Here is a 19,159-nt window from a genome sequence, read left to right as displayed (position 1 = left end):
GGATTTTTTTTTGAAAAGATACTCCGGTATCTTCTGGTGTAAATAACACGGTAGTATACCTCTCTTCCCTGGCATTTTTATGTGTAAATAGCATGAAAACATATGCACTGCGACAACTAAACACCATGATAAGTTTTTGACCCGTGGGGGGGGGGGGGCGATTTGCTGAAACATACCCTTGATAAATTTTGTGTAGATAACATGATATTTTAAGCACTATGGGCTTGATAGGTTACCTAGAATCACCCTGATAACTTTTTGTCATGGGAAAAAGTTGTTCAAAACATCCCCAATATTTTTTGTGTAAATAACATGATAATATAAGCACTGCATAACCGATAACTCGCAATATAAACATGATGGTAACTTTTTTACCAAAGGAAACTAAGTTGTTAAAAATATACACTCGCCTCGCGCGTGGGCCTCTTGGATGAACACAACACATGACGTGCCACCGAAAAGTCACATAATGTTTAGTGTCATGAGGGGCACACGTGCTATAGGCGTGATAAGTTACGCAAAAATATTGTGGTAATTTTTGACCTATGGAAAAAGCTACCGAAACACACCCAGGTTTTTAGGTGCAAGTACCGTAATAATATGCGAACTGTAGACCCGGTAACTCATGTACAATCCCTCATGGTAACTTTGACCGGGGGGAGGTTGATGTAAATATACCCTGATAACTTATGTGTAAGTACCACGGTATTTTACACAACGAAGATCTTATAACTTGTGTACAAAACACAATGGTAACTTTGAAGGGATGTAGTTGTTGAAGCATGGATACTTGGTACGTTATATGTAAATAGCACGGTAAGTTATGCAACACAGGCCTGATAACTTGCATACGAATACCATGGTAACTTTGTCCTGAGGAGAAATCATGTGGTAGACGTGAAGAAGTGGCAGTTTTCTCAGGGGTGGGCGCCCAAGATGTATGGGAGAAGCAGGTTTCTCGGGCGAGCCTACGGAATCGTTTGGGAGGAGGCGAGATCAAAGGACGAGGGATCGTATGGTATTTTAAAATGAAAGAAGTAAAGGTGTGACAGTTTTGCTTATATGACACACGTGTGCCAAATATCACAGTCCTTCTTCAAATACTTCAAAATTACTTTGTTATCAAACAGATATGCTTAGCACCTCGTCTTACCACCGGTGCATTGGAAGAAGCCTGCTAGCCCTCCCATCAATCGGTCAGCGAGAAGCCGTGGGAGAAGCAGCGCCGCCCCAGTCCCAAGAACGGCTGCGGAAGCGGAGCCACTCCCCCTGTTTGCGCTGAGTGAGGAGCCGCGCCTCTCTCCGCAGTGCGTCTGCGTGCCACCGCCGCCGCCTCCTCTCCACCGCGCGCCAATGCGGACGCCGAGCCGGCCTATCTAGCGCCGCCCGCCACGCCAGCCGCACCTTCACTTGGACTCTTGGGGTGGCTTCGGCTGCGCCTGCTCCAGCCTACCCAGCGCTCACCATGTCGTCGTCCCTGGCGTCCTCCTCGTACCGCCGCAGGATCCTCGACTCCAAAGCGGCGGCCTCCCACGCGCTCTACTCCTGCCGCCTCCCCTCCCGCTCCGGCTCCAGGCAGCCTGCACACACCAGGATTGGCGACACCGCCAGAGGTAATTAAAAAAGGAAAAACCTTCTCAGCTCCAGCAATCCAAATTTTTGTTCTTGTGTCGGACGCACTGAAGCTGTTTGTGGAAATGCGAGTCGGTGCGCCTATCGCCTCTGCGCCTCTGCAGAGCTCTCCGTAGCCTTAAGGCTTGGGACTCTGTCCTGATTTTTACTGGTTCACCCTAGTTCGCGAGTGTACGCCAAAGTTTGCACAGATTGAAATGCGTCGAATCTACAGCTAAGATACCCATTAAAAGATATTGCCTGCCTTGGTTGTTCTTGAAGAACTAGCCCTGGTATCACATAAATTTATTTTTCTTGCTATCATAGATCATTCTTTATTGAATTCTGTCAATTTTATAAATTCTGAATAATTGGAAACTGCGGAGCCAGGCAATGCTCAGAATTATGATTTTTTTTCTCGGTTCATTACTATTTCTGAGTGCAAAATATCTCTGTATTGGACTTAACTAATGCACACAAGTTGCTTGTGGTAATGTCTATTAAACTGTTATGATGCATTCATCATTTTTGTATTTTCCTGCTTAAGTTAGTACTTGGTGAGTGCATTTCAATCAATAACTTGGTTGATTTCTTGTTGGCATTTACCAAAATGAGCTACATCGCATAAGTGATACCAGCCCCTACAGCTTTCTAGGATGTCAATACAGATTTGTTGGCTTCAGCTGATCCTTTGCGTATTTAACTTGTTTGAATTTTATTGGTTGCTTCTCATCTGCAATACTAGAAGTATTCGACGCCGATGCAGTTTTGCCTCTTTTGACGTTGCATCATTTTGTTGTTGTATTGATTTGGTTATCTGTTTCAGCTCATGGTGTTGAGAGTAGCATCATCAGTGTCCTAACTATGCATCACTGGGAGACCTTGAATCACATGGCGTACAAGTTTGGGAAGCTTGACAAGGTTCATGGAAAGCTAGCCTTGAAGATACTGGGCTCTATTGTGCAACAATCAGGTTTGGAGCGAATCACTCATGTTTACTGCCTGGCTGCTCATATCCTCATCCAAGCTCAAATGCATTCGCAAGCAATGTCAGTGTTGAAACATCTTGCCATGGCGGGCTTCTCTTGCTCTGCTATATTTAGCTCCCTTCTCCGAACTATCTCGCGCTGTGATTCCAATCCCATGGTTTTTGACCTTCTTATCAATGCATATCTGAAGGAAAGAAAAGTTGTTGATGCAAGTAAGGCAATTTTATTGATGGATGACTGTGGATTTAAGGCTTCAACTCACACCTGCAATGCTGTCCTTAATGCTCTTGTGGAAGTTGGGGAATCAAAAAATGTTTGGTTCTTCTTAAAAGAAAGTTTGGCCCGGAAGTTCCCGTTGGATGTCACCACTTGTAATATTGTACTGAATTATTTTTGCCTTGATGGTAACCTTAGAAAGGCTAATCTTATGCTACAAAAGATGAAGAGTCGGTCCATATCAAACGTTGTTACTTATAACACAATACTTTACTGGTATGTTAAGAAGGGAAGGTTCAAGGCTGCCATGCGTGTCTTTAAAGATATGGAGAAGAATGGTGTAGAGGCAGATGTATATACTTATAACATCATGATTGATAAGTTATGTAAAATGAAGAGGAGTGCGCGCTCTTACCTTTTGCTCAAAAGAATGAGGGAAAATAACTTATCACCTGATGAGTGTACATATAATACTTTGATCAAGGGATTTTTTGATGAAGGTAAGATGAAACTTGCTATCTATATATTCAATGAAATGCTGAAACAGAGCTTGAAGCCAAGCCTAGCTACTTACACTACCTTGATTGATGGGTACTGCCGAAGTGGGGTAACTGGTGAAGCTTTAAGAGTTCTGTATGAAATGCAAGTTGCTGGTGTGAAACCAAGTGAACTAACTTTTAGTGCAATGCTGAATGGTTATTGCAAAGCTTCCATGCCGGGACATGCACTGAATCTTATTGAAGATCTGAAAGCAAGAGGCACAACAATCAACAGGACTATGTATACTATCCTGATTGATGGTTTCTGTCAGCTAGGAGTGGTTTCTAAAGCCAAGCAAATTTTAAAGAGTATGCTTGTGGTTGGGATCAATCCAGATGTTGTTACTTATTCAGCACTGATCAATGGTATGTGCAAGATGGGTAAGTTGGATGAAACAAAAGAGATTTTGTCAAGGATGCAAAAAACAGGAGTTTTGCCTAATGAGGTTCTTTATACAACTCTAGTTTGCTATTGTTGCAAGTCTGGGTATGTCGGAGAAGCACTAAAGTATTTTGTGGATATATATCGGAGGGGCCTAGCTGCCAATTCATTCATCCACAATACATTGTTATGTGCGCTGTATCGAGAAGGAATGGTTACACAGGCTGAGCAATTCAAACAATACATGTCTAGGATGAAGATATCATTTGATGTTGCCTCTTTCAACTGTATAATAGACTCTTACTGCACCAGAGGCAATATGCATGAGGCATTCTCTGTGTATGATAATATGCATAGATATGGCTGTTCTCCAAATGTGGACACATATAAGAATTTGCTTAGAGGGTTATGCAAGGGAGGCCACTTGGTACAAGCAAAGGAGCTCATGGCCTGCCTTGCTGACATACCTTCTGCCATTGATCACGAAACCTTCAATGCATTACTTCTGGGGATTTGCAAACACGGAACTCTAGATGAAGCTCTGGATTTATGTGAGAAAATGGTTACAAGTAATTTTCTACCTGACATCCATACTTACACTGTTCTTCTTAGTGGTTTTTGCAGAAAAGGCAAAATTGTTCCTGCAGTCATCCTGTTGCAGATGATGTTGGAGAAAGGGTTTGTCCCTGATATTGTTACATATACCTGTTTGTTGAATGGCTTGATCAAGGAAGGCCAAGTTAAGGTTGCTTCTTACCTGTTCCAGGAGATCATATGCAAGGAAGGTATGTATGCAGATTGTATTGCCTACAACTCAATGATGAACGGGTACCTAAAAGCAGGAATGATACATAAAGTAGATATGACGATTCAGGATATGCATCATAATGAGGTTTATCCTAACCCAGCCAGCTATAACATTCTTATGCATGGGCACATCAAGAAGGGACATTTGTCAAGATCTGTTTATCTATACAAAGATATGGTGAGGAAATGGATTAGGCCAAACAATGTGACATATCGTTTGCTTATCCATGGATTTTCAAAACATGGTATGACTGAAATTGCGATTAAGTTCTTGGACAAGATGGTCTTAGAACGCATTTATCCGGATAGATTAACGTTTGATGTACTCATAACTGTATGTAGTGAGAAATCTAGGATGTCCAATGCTCTACAGCTCTTCAACTGCATGAAGCGGTTATATATGTCACCTAGCAGTAAAGCATACAGTGCCATGATAAATGGATTAATCAGGAAAAATTGGCTGCAGCAGAGTTGTGATGTTTTACGTGACATGGTTGAGAGTGGACTTGAACCGAACCATATACACTATATTGCATTAATCAATGCAAAATGCAGGCTTGGGGACATCAATGGAGCATTCAGGCTGAAAGAGGAAATGTCAGCTCTTGGTGTTGTGCCAGCTGAAGTTGCTGAAAGCTCAATTGTTAGAGGTCTTAGTAAATGTGGAAAGGTAGAAGAGGGCATCATAGTTTTCTGTAGCATAATACGGGCTGGAATGGTGCCAACCATTGCTACTTTCACTACTCTAATGCATGGTCTCTGTAAAGAAGGCAAGATTGCAGATGCTCTGCATCTCAAAGGGTCAATGGAGTTGTATGGATTGAAGATTGATGTAGTCACTTATAATGTTCTAATCACAGGTTTATGCAACAACCAGTGCATTTCTGATGCGTTAGATCTTTATGAAGAGATGAAATCTAAGCAACTTCGGCCGAACATTACAACATACGCCACAATGATTGGGGCTATCTATGCAACAGGCAGAATGCTGGAAGGAGAGAAACTACTGAATGATATAGAGGATAGGGGCTTTGTTCCCTCATATAAGGATCAAATTCTTGAATGGAGGATGGAGAATGCAATGAGAAGGTTAAACGTGATAAGAAATTGCAAAAAGGAAATAACTTCTAAGAATGAGGTCGAGCTATTACATGCAGATCATGAATCCATGCATAAAGCTGCTGAAGACTGAAATCCTCGTAACTTAACCTTTTCTACTTCAAACTGGTATGTTTGATCGATATGGTAGGTACAAATCTATGTGTATTTTTCTTGCTTCTGCCTGTGAAACCTTATTTCATGGTGCTCACTGCTCAATCATTGAGGGTTCCGTTTTTAGATATTTTGGATTATCCTGTGTCTCCGACAATTAATTAGCTTTGTATTATGTTTTTCATCTGCCCTGTTTGTCGTAACATTGTTTATTTTCTTTATAATCCATTTGGTATTTGCTGAAAAAGGGTTTAAATTAAAACATGTGTAACAGTGTAAGAAACATCTCATATGTTGAACTGGAGCCTGGAGGGGAGATAATTGAGTGTTAATGAGGTTTTAACTTGTGAGCGGTTATAGATAAGCAGGTAGCCATAGATATGCATAGAGATGGGAGTGGTCGCAGATAAGCAGGTAGCCATAGACATGCATAGAGATGGGAGTGGTCGCAGATAAGCAGGTAGCCTCTTGATTACTGTCCCTCCCATACAGTTTTCGGTTCAGAAAAATGGTAGCCTCTTGATCCATGGCACAGATAGTTATTTTCATTGCATGAATTTAACTTCCAAAATAAAGTCACACATGGTTTAGGCCAAACACTGCACTGGCACAACTTGTCTCTAATTAGGCATCATTGGATTTTATGGGTCACGAAGCGTTGAATGAAGCTCATCAATAATTTCTTAGGTTGTAGTCATGGTGGGTTGATCCTATTTTTTGGCGTCTTCTGATATCCTTCCTGTGATTTTTTATTACAATTATTTCGTGTTGTTGCGATGCAGCAGGTTCATAGTTTGATGGGGATGCTTCTATTTGTTGATGACACTGAGATTTAAATAAATATAGAAGATGAAGACTTTGGTGTCATAATTTACAGAAAAGCAAAAGACAGACTAAGATGATGGTAGCCATGCATAGGTAAATGAAAAATCGAGTTCCCATCTGAATTGTGTGCAGATGTCAAGAATGCTTTGAATCTTAGAGAAGGAATTATGATTGTTCCTCTTCTATGAACAAGTAATCGCTAACTGGGATTTCTCTTGCAGGAAAACATCAGTATGGAGAACATGATTATCTCACTTCATCAAGGACAAGAATACAAATACGTTCAGGAGATGAGAGAAGTCCTTCCTTTGGACCCAGGGCATGTCACTCTCGAATAAATCAACTTTGCAACAGCAAGACCTGTTCCCATTGGCCAAGCCTCCATGGAGGTGAATTTCTTGAGTTAGACCTCTTACCTGTTTATACCTTTGATCCCTTGTTTTTTGTAACTGATATGCACTATTCGAGGAAATATGCAAGGCTGCAAGAATATTATAAACGGATGACAGCTTTTGTTATGTGGAAAATTCCCTACCGGAGGATTGGAATCCACTTAGTGCGTGGCTAGGCATCGGTTGGAGTAGGACACAAGTCATAGGATCCAGTCAGGATTGGTAACCTGTCGGATCAGATTAGGAATGATTATCAAGTTTGGATTGTCGCAAGAGTCTTAGGTAATTCATTAACATGTTTAGGAAGGAGTCTGTGTTCAGTTGGAGTCTCACGTGCAAGGTCATTGTGCATCCTCTTTAAATAGAGGCAGAACGGCTGATCTAGCCAAGCTATCAATAAAGAAATTCTTAGGCCTGAATCCCCCTTCTATCTCCTACATCCATTACCTTCCCTAATGACAGCAAACTAATGGCATGACACCAGCCAGCCAGTGGTTCGTTGACCCGAGAACACCTCTTGGGCACGGTATCAACCTAAGGTCCAATGGATCTAACAGTTTTGAAATGAATGGACAAAGTGGTGGGTTTAGCCGGTGATGATGTTTTTTTTATTCTTAGTGTTTGTTTACTGATATGAACAATTATGACTATGATTGTTGCACTGCATGACATCATGTAGTATTGCTGCCTGGTGATAATTAATTTATGAGAATATGGACAACTGTGATGTGCCTCTTTTCATGAATAACAGATTTATAATGCCTACCATCTGTAGTTCATGAGAAGATATGCGAGCAAATGCACCATAACTCTCATTCATCGCTCCGACTCTGATCATGAAGTCTAGCTCGTGTTATCAAGGAGTTCCCCTGCAGCTAGCTACCTTGGCATGCCCTTGTTTATTAGGACGCTGCACAAGCAGGACTTGCAATCTCCTAGATAAGGTGATTGCCAAACTCCCTCCCTAGCTGGAAGGCTAGCATGTTCAGACAGTTGGTGCTCACAAAGACGGTCCTCTTGTGCTTTCCCGTCTACCACAAGTTATTGCTTGTGATCCTGGCCTGGCTGATCAAGGCAATTGACAATTGTTGCAGAGCTTTATCTAGAAAAGGACGGAAGCAGTGATGGGAGGTCACTGCCTAGTGGCCTGGGACAGAGTTGCTTCAGTTGATCTTGTGAGATTATGCTTGGGTGGTGGAATCCTAGCCGTGGGGACCCTGATAAAGCTGGTTAGAGTTGTGATAGCAGCCCCAAGGCAAGTGGATGCTTTGATGCCGAGGTGTCCTTCCCGGCAGATGGGTTTGGACGCAGCTGGAGGTGTGCACTGAATTTATCCGGGCTGAGGGGTTTCTCGTTCCTCCACTCCAATGGTATGTACACCGCTGACTGCAATGTCTGTTTGATTGATTCTCAGCTGTTTTTTTACCATCAAGCCAGTTAGGTATTCACAGCCTGAAGATTTGGTTGATGAAATAATTAAATTGGATTTGATAGCAAGAGTTTAATGATGAGCTGTTTGGAGCTAAGGATGGGGAATTCTTGTTGTAGGCTTGTAGCACTTGTGCTGTAGGAGCTAGAACTTCATTCTGTTTTTGAAATGTGCACCAGAGATTAGTTGCAGATGATAGGGCTTAGCCAATGGCATTCCAAGCATTTTTTTCTCCTGTGGTGCACTTTCTACCAGAAGCTTCAGTAAAATGTTTTCTCCTGTATTTTTTCTGAAATGGAGGCAAAAGATTTGTCTCATCGAATTAATTAAGCAAAAAGAGAGTTGCCTAGTTAATTAGCAAAAATCCGGGCAAATACCGATGCAGATAGACCACACTAAATGTATGAAACCCCACAGCCACACAGGTGGCCAACACAGTTGTGTGCTTAATAGAATAGTTTGTGTGATTTTGAGTTTTGTACGGACTGAGGAGACGCCATGCTGTAATTTGTGTGATCTCATTTCCCTTTTATTTGTAGATATGATATATTCATATATTTGGTTTTCATTCTGCTACTACTTAATTCAGTGACGGGTTCTAAGCTTACATTGCTTGGTTTCAGTTCGTGCCTCTTGGTTCCTAGTGCAGGTCAAGACTTGGGTGGGAGATGGTTACCCACATGTTTTCTTCTGCGGGAGAGGTGTCATAAGGTAGGTATGATTGGCTTCATCCAGCCCTAAAAGGCGAGACAGTATGATTTAGACCTCTGTGATGTGGTTTTTATTGGTTCTTGTACTAGGTAAGGAGAAAATTTTCATGGGAATGGTGTATGAGCAGAGCACTAAAGACATCCAATTGTTGCCCATATGTATGATAAAAATATTGTTATCTGTGCTACTGTGTAACCTTGTTCATGACTGTTTTATTCAGTCCTGACCCAACACATTAGTAACTATGTATACAATATTGTTCAATGTTTTTATCCAGGAACTGTTGAATGGTAAGTTGAAGAAGAGAATCACGTCATGTTTTTATGACTGTTTTTGTTGTATATACAAAATATGTTTTTGTGCGGGAATTATATGTTATATGCTACGAAAACATGTCATAACAATATACTGTTAGAAATGTTTTAAATACTGCAATTGTTTGTTAACTTATCATGAAAACCTTAAATACGAAATAGGCGTTTTTTACGGGTCTTAGTCGACTGAGCATTTTTTTGATCGGGTTTTACAAAGCTCAGCCTGGCCAAGGTCGATGTCTATCCATTGCCAAGTCATGTAAATCGTGTCTTAAAACCTTGGTTAAACCAAGGGTGCTAGGGTCCGAGGGCGAAAAACAGCAGCCACCGCACCTGGAAATTCTTTCGGTCTCCTCACCTCCGTCAGCCATCTTGTCTTGATGCTGATAGGTGGAGAACCTCCTATTTTTGAGAATTTTTGTGACCATTATCCCTCGTTAGCGTCTTTCTAGTGGTGGTCGTGTTGTTTTTACAAATAAAATTCTTGTTCTTTTTCTGGTGGTGTATCTAGTCAGAGAGGTTTGTGCCTTCGCAGAGCCGATTATTCGGATCGAATAAATTAATGTTATTGTGTCACATTGCTTTTGTTGATTTGGTTTTTTGTAGAGTTGAAATCTTTTCTTCACACAATGGTAAAGATCTCGTGGTTCGACGACCTTCATTTCTTTTCGTGATAATCTACAGTCCAAGACCGTTCATTGGTCATGGCTTGTCATCTTTTTAGTTGGGTGATTCAAAGGACTTCTAGAAACCTTTTCTTGAAGGTAAAAGAGTGGCAATGCCACTACCCCGGTTAAACTGTACCTCCTCCGTATATTATTATAAAAAGTTTTAGATATTTCAATATGAATTGAGATGAACAAACAAACACACTAAAATGTGCCTATATTTGATTTAGCATTTATTTTTTGTAAAACAACTTATAATAATGAACAGAGGTAGTAGTTTCTTTACTGATATCTTGGCACTATTCTGTCTTGCAAAGATTAAAATCATGGAGAAGATGTCACTGAGCTATTTCGGTAGGCATGCAGGCTGCGAGATGAAAATTAAGACTAGCATGATTATTAAAGTAAAAAGGTTTAGTTTGTTTTTGGCTTCGCGGACACCTTCCGCCTGCATCCCTATATTTCAATATGGTAGAAGTTGCTCTGTAGATTCTTGGAACTTGAATTCGAAGTATTGAATATATAGCGATTGCGAGTATGAACAAAGTTATATGCATAAAAACTTGGTTAAACCTACATAGACTACTTTTAAACAAACAAAAAAGATCTGGTATGACTTCCTCTTGTTTTCTCTGCTAACTCTAGGCGGTTAGGGCAGACTTCTCCCTCCAAACTTCACCGACGAGCATGTGGATTCGCCTCCCCTTGCCTGTTGTGACCAGTGGTGGGGAGGAGAATCCTAATTTAAGTTAGGGTTTTTTAGTCCTCGCAAGTGCGGCGCTCGGGCGGACTGCGACGCTTCTTCTTCAAGTTTGTCTTCCGGGCTTCAATCCTTCTCGAGTTTGTCTGTTTGAACGTAGTCGATGGAGCTCTGACATAGATTTCTGTCGCCTCCGTGGGGGTGGTGAGGTTAGGGTTTCTCATCATGTGACGAGATTTAGTGTCAGGTGCTTTAGATCTATGCAAGGTTTTGATACGTCTCCAACGTATTTATAATTTTTGATTGCTCCATGCTATATTATCTACTGTTTTGGGCAATATTGGGCTTTATTATCCAATTTTATATTATTTTTGGGACTAACCTATTAACCGGAGGCCCAGCCCAGATTTGCTGTTTTATGCCTATTTCAGTGTTTTGAAGAAAAAGAATATCAGATGGAGTCGAAACGGAACGAAATCAACTGGAGAAGTTATTTTTGGAAGGAAACACGCCTGATGGATTTGGACCCCACGTCAGATGATACGGGAGCTGCCCACGAGGGTGGGGGCGCGCCCACCCCCCTAGGGCGCGCCCCCTGCCTCGTGGGGCCCCCGTGGCTCCCCTGACGTGCTTCTTCTGCCTATATAACTCCATATACCCTAAAACTTTCAGAACGGATATAGATCGGGAGTTCCGCCGCCAGAAGCCTCCGTAGCCACCGAAAGCCAATCTAGACCCGTTCCGGCACCCTGCCGGAGGGAGCAATCCTTCTCCGGTGGCCATCTTCATCATCCCAGTGCTCTCCATGACGAGGAGGGAGTAGTTCTCCCTTGGGGTTGAGGGTATGTACCAGTAGCTATGTGTTTGATCTCTCTCTCTCTCTCTCTCGTGTTCTTGATTTGGCACGATCTTGATGTATTGCGAGCTTTGCTATTATAGTTGGATCCTATGTTTCTCCTCCCCCTCTTCTCTCTTGTAATGAACTGAGTTTCCCCTTTGAAGTAATCTTATCGGATTGAGTCTTTAAAGATTTGAGAACACTTGATGTATGTCTTGCGTGGGATACCCGTGGTGACAATGGGGTATTCTATTGATCCACTTGATGTATGTTTTGGTGATCAACTTGCGGGTTCCGCCCATGAACCTATGCATAGGGGTTGGCACACGTTTTCGTCGTGATTCTCCGGTAAAACTTTGGGGCACTCTTTGAGGTCCTTTGTGTTGGTTGAATAGATGAATCTGAGATTGTGTGATGCATATCGTATAATCATACCCACGGATACTTGAGGTGACATTGGAGTATCTATGTGACATTAGGGTTTTGATTGATTTGTGTCTTAAGGTGTTATTCTAGTACGAACTCTAGGGCTGTTTGTGACACCTACAGGAATAGCCCAACGGATTGATTGGAAAGAATAACTTTGAGGTGGTTTCGTACCCTACCATAATCTCTTCGTTCGTTCTCCGCTATTAGTGACTTTGGAGTGACTCTTTGTTGCATGTTGAGGATAGTTATGTGATTCAATTATGATATTATTGTTGAGAGGACTTGCACTAGCGAAAGTATGAACCCTAGGCCTTATTTCCACACATTGCAATACCGTTTACGCTCACTTTTATCACTTGCTACCTTGCTGTTTTTTTATTTTAGATTACAAAAACTATTATCTACTATCCATATACCACTTGTTTCACTATCTCTTCGCCGAACTAGTGCACCTATACAATTTACCATTGTATTGGGCATGTTGGGGACACAAGAGACTCTTTGTTATTTGGTTGCAGGGTTGCTTGAGAGAGACCATCTTCATCCTACGCCTCCTACGGATTGATAAACCTTAGGTCATCCACTTGAGGGAAATTTGCTACTGTCCTACAAACCTCTGCACTTGGAGGCCCAACAACGTCTATAAGAAAAAGGTAGACATCAAGCTCTTTTCTGGCGCCGTTGCCGGGAAGGTGAGTGCTTGAAGGTATATCTTTAGATCTTGCAATCGAGTCTTTTAGTTTCTTGCCTTATCACTAGTTTAGTTTATAAAAGAAAACTGTAAAAAATGGAATTGAGTTTGTCTCATACGCTTCACCTTTTTAATATCTTTCGTGAGTATGATGGAAAGGATAATTGTGCTCAAGTGCTAGAAGAAGAAATCTATAAAATGTTTGGCACTAAATCTTTGAATGATGAGCATGATTGCAATGTTGTTAGTACGAATTCTTTGAATATCTATGATACTAATGATGATTGCACTAGTTATGATGAAAATGTCTCCTATAAACATGTAAATTTTTGTGGAGTGCATTGGGTTTGCAAGTACACACCAAATAGGGAAGATAGATATTGCAAGAGGCATAAGTACTTAGAAACTAAATTGTTGCAAGAAGAGCTAGATGAATGTGCTGAAAGATTCAATATTTTTCGTGCCCCTTGTGAACTTTGCAATGAACATGGTCATTTAAAGCTCCAATGCTATTTGTTTCATGATCAAGTCGTGTCCAAACATTGTGATAATTTGATTACCCTTGAGCATCATAAATAGCTTAGCCTTCTTTTGGGTTATGAAGAAATGAAACGTATAACTGAGAGTATTCCAAAGTTTAACCCAGGCCACCATATTGTTTCTTGAGGGCTACATTTCCCCAAGAAGCTAGATGGTATTTATGGTGACCCTCATAGTCATCCCAAAAACAATGAGCAAGTTGAAAGTTAATCTTCTTAGTGGCCCACTTGGGGAATTTAATGACTCCCATAAGATAGCAAGGAATCCAAGCTAAGCAAGATTGGACCAGGGTAAGTCTCTTACCGGAGGATAGTAATCTACCTCTCTAGCCAGCCCCTTTCTTAATGATTTTATCTACAGTAGGTTGGAGATACTCTTTTCTAAGTTTGCTATAATGGAGAGGAGCCCCTAAATATTTAATGGGGAATTCTCCAAGTTTGCAACCAAGGATCTGAGCAAAAATATTAGCTTCCTCTATGTCAATGTTAATAGGGACCAGATCACACTTATGAAAATTGATCCTCATCCCAGATAATTGTTCAAAACAAGAAAGTAACCACTTAAGGTTTTTAGCATAAGATAAATTTTTACTCAAAAAGAGCAAGGTGTCGTCAGCATATTGCGTACTAATGATACCTGCAGGATTTGAGATGGAAAAAGGCCTTCCAGCTTGTTATTTTTGGAGGCCTTAGCCAGAATTCTAGTAAAAACATCAGCAACTAGATTAAAGAGGAGAGGGAGAATGGGTCTCCTTGTCTGGCACCTTTGCCAGGAACAAAGAACTCACTGTTTTTGTCATTAACTCTAACACCAACATAGCCCTTATAAATGAGGGAATCTACTTTTTTCATCCACTTGTCACTAAAACCTCTTCTCCTCATCATATCTATTAAAAATTCTCTATTGATCATGTCGTAGGCTTTTTCATAATCTAATTTAAACACAAAACCAGACTGATTGCTAGAGTGTACAGAATGAATAATTTCATGAGCTGTAATAATACTCTCAGCAATAAACCTCCCCTTAATGAAAGCTGTCTGGTTCAAGGCTATCAGATCATTGCAAATAGGGCCAAACTTAGTAGTGGCACACTTTGCAAAGATTTTAAAGCTACAATTAATCATGGCAAGAGGTCTAAATTTCTCCATTCTGATAGCCTCAACCTCCTTAGGGGCTAGAGTTAGCAGGGAGAAATTAAGCCTATAAAGGTCTAATTCTCCCTTCTCCCAATCTCTAAACAAAGCAAACATGTTACCTTTAATAAGGTCCTAGAATTGCTGATAAAATAAGAAAGGAAAGCCATCTGGCCCAGGAGCTCCTTCAGCATAAGAGCTAAATACAACATCCTTTATTTCTTTCTCAGTAAAAGCAGTATCTAAAATGCTGTTATGAGCATCAGAGACTAATTCATCATCACGCAAAAAGTCATCTTTCAGAGTGATATCAATTTTATCTACAAAGCCAAACAACTTTTTATAATAACTAACAGCAGTATTCATGATACCTTCAGGGTCAAAACCAGTACCTTCATCACTTTCGAGCATCATGATCTACTTCTTCCTCCTCTTTTGGCTTCCACGGCTTTGAAATACCCAGTATTAAGGTCACCTTCTAGAATCTCCCTCTCCCTAGACATCTGTCTAGCTTTGATCTCTTCTTTCTTCCAGATATCATTCAGCTCACCTGCAATAGTTGTCATTCTGTGTTTAGTATTGGGCGAGGGAGCGTGAGTCTTAGAGAAAATGTCAAGGCAATTGTATTATGCTATCAAGGCCTGCTTATGCATGTTTTGATCAGCCTCATAGTTGGCACACCAACCTTTAATAGCTTTCCTAGTATTTCTAATATTGAACTGCCAAATATCAATAGCTTTAGTTAAGCAACATTTGGTATTCTAGGCTTTGTAGACTATCTCTCTAAAGCCTTCTACTTCAAGAAATCATTTCTCAAATCTAAACACCTTCTCTTTAGGAACAGAGGAAGCACAAGTATCCACCATGAAAGGGGTGTGATCACTCTCTACCCTAGGTAGAGCTCTGAGATGAACATTAGGAAAAGAGGCTGCCCAATCAGTGGACATAAATACCCTGTCAATAGTGTCCATAACCAAGGTATCCTGGTTATTGCCCCATGTGTATTTTCTGCCATTAATTTTCAGCTCAAGCAGACCAAATTTGTTGATCCAGTCATTAAACAGATCTGCCCGGTGCTGATTAATCAGACCAGTGTTTTTTCTTACTGGCCTCTCTAATTAAATTGAAATCCCCTCCTACCAAAGTTGGGCCTGCCCAGCCAATGAGCAAGTTCTGCAACTCATTAATAAAGTCCAACTTATATTGATCATAAGTAGAGCCATAAATGGAGATCAGTCTCCAAGAAGATCCATCTTGTTTGTTTTTAAGCAAACAAGAGATACTGTAAGTGTGTATGTCACAGCAAACAATATCAAATAGATCTCCCCTAATCCCCACCAGAATGCCTCCAGCGGTGTTATTGGCAGGGAGCCATTCCCAAGTGAAGCAGGAACTGGTATCGAAGACTTCCAACTGTAATTGGGTGAAGTCTTCTTTCTTAGATTCTGAAATACTAATAAAATCAGGTTTTTGGGCTCTAATAAACCCTTTCGATTTGTTGCATTTGATGGGCCCATTCAGGCCTCTAATGTTCCAAGATAGACCAATCATTTAATAATAAAATCAAGTTTTCGTCTACTCCTACCAGAATTAGAAAATTTGACCTCAATCCAAGGGGAATCTGGCACTGGGTCCACATTCATATGTGGGTCCTCACCAGTTTCAACATGTGTCCCTGGACTTGGGGCTAGAACATTAAACTCCTCACCAGAAATATCTATATTGGCTGGGAGAAAAACTTCAGGGATATCTTGATTAAATTTATCAAGTCTCTGAAGTTCAATTTGCTTAATCACAACAATATTCTTATTAATATTGCATCCACTAGAGCTCAAATTAATACATGAGCAATCAGCAGTGGAGATAAGCACATCATCATCTAGACAAGCAAAGGAATTTTGAGTGCCTTTTTTACCTTTTTTTGGTAGCTCCAGATCTTTGATTTGTTTCAATTCTTGGGCTTTCTGCAGAGTAGGTCTCCCATATTTCTTATTTCTAGTGCTGGATCTAGTAGAAATCACAGGACCCCACTTCTTGTTTTTGTCAAGTATGTTTTGGGGAAGGGTGTGGGATTGAGTAACTACAGTCTCAAATCTCTCCAGAAGGGGACCTCCCATATTTTCTATTGGCTTCTTTTTGACAACCTCCAAATAGCTTTTGGTCATTGGGGCCCCTTGAACTTTAGAGAAGACATAAGCTTCTATATTGCTCTCGGGGACAGGGGTGCAACATTTTTGAACAGACTTTATACCCCTGGAACTAGTACCAGCAGCAACATTCTTATCTTTGTTGATAGTGTTACTAGTCCCAGTATCCATATCCTCCCCCAATAAGTCATCATTGTTAGAATCAAAATCCTCCTCTTCTTGTTTCTTTCTGTTAGCATCACCATCATTATCATCAGGATCAGATGGCTTGTAAGAGGTGGTCCCATTATCAGCATCTCTCTCCACAGAAAAATTCAACAAATACAGCTCATGATTGATCTCTACAACTCTATCTCTGGGGATCTTGCTGGGGTCTCTAACAACCACCTGGACCCTAACTTTCTCATAGAAACTTCTGAAGATGGTGTGCCAGTCAACATTGACAAGCACGCCCAGAGTGGTGGCCACTTGAGCAATAGTCGACCAAGATAGCCATTTTGGTGGAAACCATCAATGACAATCCACGTTTCTATCAGGCTGTCATAGAAAGGATGATGTCCATTCCAATCAGCAAATGAGATTGTCACTTCTTCCTTCTTTAGGTTAATTGAAGGGTATTCCACCAAGTCCTTAATCTTCTTGTTTGGAGGAATTTGATAATGTACTTGTTTTTGTCATAAGGTTTGATCTGCCAAGGCCAGTTAGTCTTCCACATATCAGAGAAGTGTTGTCCTAGCTCCTTACCAGATATTTCACCCTTTTCAACAAGAACTAGTCCCACATTGCCAAAATTAAGCAACTCACTGTCTTCTTTACCACTAGTTTCAATGTGAAAGAAACGAAGTCCAGTATTTGCACTCTCCCAATACATAGCTGTTGGGTATGCTTTGTACAATGAGGGGCAAGCATCCATATGGTGTCCAGGGGTCTTACACATGAAACAAATCCTGGGAATGGAGCACATGCCCACAAAATGACCAGGCATGCCACAATTACAATAGATAGCTCCAATATATTTCGGGTCCACGATGAAAGGAGGACCATATTCATATGTAGAGGCGCTTTGAGCTTGTACAACATCACTCTGATTCTTGTTCTTTTTCTTCTTGCTCTTGTTGTGACCAACCTGAGTCTGATCAGTACCACCTGCAGATGAACTCCCACCACTGTATTGCATTGTCTGCGTTGGTTGCATATTCTGGCTCGCTGAGTTGAATTGCTGATGGTACCTAGGAGCAGCTGCCATGTACTGATATGAGAAACTGGGGTGTTGGGGCCACTGTGGCATCTTCTGCATCTGAGGGTTCCATCCTCCCTGATATCCATACATGGGATTTGGCTGCATCATGGCTGGTGCAGCTCCCACATGAAACAATGGGGGTTTTGCAAAAAATGACAAAGGCGGGGGTTGAGGTTGAGGTTGAGGAGCCTGTGGAGCCTAAGGAACCTGGGGAGGAGGCAGAGCAGTCGCGGCTTGGCGACCATCTGTTGTGGTAGCAGGAGAACGGCCCGGGTTTCGCCCCCTGCCAGCACCATATCTCCCTCCTCCTCTATTGCCTGAATCTCTACCACCTCCCGCCATGAGATTGACCACATAAGCGTAAGGGATCTTAACCGTCTTCCTCGACCAGTGATCGTGGGAGAAACTAAAGAACTTGGGGATGGGCAGGTGCTTGGAATCACACACAACCACAGGGAAGCAGTCCGTAGCCGAAAAATCTCCTGAGGCAAACTTGTCTTTCCTAATCCAAACTAGGTTGGATCTGGGATTTCTCAGACGAACCCTAGCTGGATCTCTCTTTGTTGCCCCAACCCGCAGGTCAGGGCGAGCACTGAGAGGTGGATTTTGAGAAGGCGCCACCACTTTAGTAGAGTAGCAGTCTTCTCCCCATCTGGACCGACCAGCTGTCTCGATTCTATCCTTTTCACCTAGGCCACTGACCTGTGGGGCTTTCTGATCCGCAATCCTCCAGGGGCATGAGTCCACACTCTCCCTCAAGCCGAAGTTCGCCGGCGGCGGCGAGGTTGATCTCCTCGAGCTCAAGCTGTTGCTCCTACTGGAACCAGAACTCGCCGAAGCTGACGAAGAGAATCCACCCTCAGAACTCGAGAATTGAGCAGATACCTGACGACCCCTCCTCAAACTTGGCTGGTCGCCGGCAGCAAGGACGAGAGCTGCAATGATGCACCCGACGGCAACACCCCCAGCATGCACTCCCACCTTAGCGCCCTCCGGGGATCCTTTGATTTGCCTTTGCCCTCGCCCACAGCACGAATGCGGCCGACGCTGAGTGGGGAAAGGCGGGCATCCTTGCCCTTTCCTCCACCGTGGCCTCGTCGAATATCTTCCTCGCCAGGATCTTATGTTCCAAATCCGCCCTCCTTTGGCAAGTCCTCGCATATTTCAACGTCGCGGATCTCGTGCTCGGGTCTATCGCTGCCACCACCACCTGATCCGCCGCCTTCCATTCCATTCCCACACGCGCCGGATCCATGCCGCGGATCCTGGTCGCCCGCTCCACCCAACCCCGAGCCCCGGTCACCATGAGTCCCCCCTGCGGAACTGGTGAGATCAGTCTCACCATC

At 42.1% G+C, this 19,159-nt stretch overlaps 1 protein-coding gene across 9 annotated transcripts; it reads left to right on the top strand.

Moving 5' to 3' along the window:
- Positions 1-1,386: 1,386 nt before the first annotated feature.
- Positions 1,387-9,385, top strand: LOC119286662 (pentatricopeptide repeat-containing protein At5g55840-like). 9 transcript variants are annotated; one of them, XM_037566081.1, is made up of 8 exons: positions 1,387-1,613; positions 2,438-5,771; positions 6,542-6,674; positions 6,803-6,970; positions 7,749-7,917; positions 8,068-8,343; positions 9,026-9,113; positions 9,203-9,385. In XM_037566081.1, the coding sequence occupies exons 1-2, from the start codon at positions 1,466-1,468 to the stop codon at positions 5,734-5,736; spliced, it is 3,447 nt and encodes a 1,148-aa protein (XP_037421978.1). In that variant the 5' UTR covers positions 1,387-1,465; the 3' UTR covers positions 5,737-5,771; positions 6,542-6,674; positions 6,803-6,970; positions 7,749-7,917; positions 8,068-8,343; positions 9,026-9,113; positions 9,203-9,385. The 9 variants fall into 9 exon arrangements, with proteins under 9 accessions (XP_037421978.1, XP_037421977.1, XP_037421975.1 ...); XM_037566080.1 differs by having other exon boundaries at positions 6,539-6,674; XM_037566078.1 differs by having other exon boundaries at positions 2,438-5,789.
- The last annotated feature ends 9,774 nt before the right edge of the window (positions 9,386-19,159 follow it).

Source organism: Triticum dicoccoides, chromosome 4A (assembly GCF_002162155.2).
Source record: "Triticum dicoccoides isolate Atlit2015 ecotype Zavitan chromosome 4A, WEW_v2.0, whole genome shotgun sequence".
Lineage (NCBI taxonomy): Eukaryota > Viridiplantae > Streptophyta > Magnoliopsida > Poales > Poaceae > Triticum > Triticum dicoccoides.
The sequence above is the reverse complement of the archived record's forward strand: the minus strand, read 5'-3'. Positions and strand labels throughout refer to the sequence as shown.

Excerpts from the sequence above, each read along its gene's own strand:
- LOC119286662 (XM_037566081.1), top strand. The coding sequence starts at position 1,466 with ATGTCGTCGTCCCTGGCGTCCTCCTCGTACCGCCGCAGGATCCTCGAC. Across the intron at positions 1,614-2,437 it reads GATTGGCGACACCGCCAGAG|CTCATGGTGTTGAGAGTAGC; the intron begins GTAATTAAAAAA and ends TATCTGTTTCAG.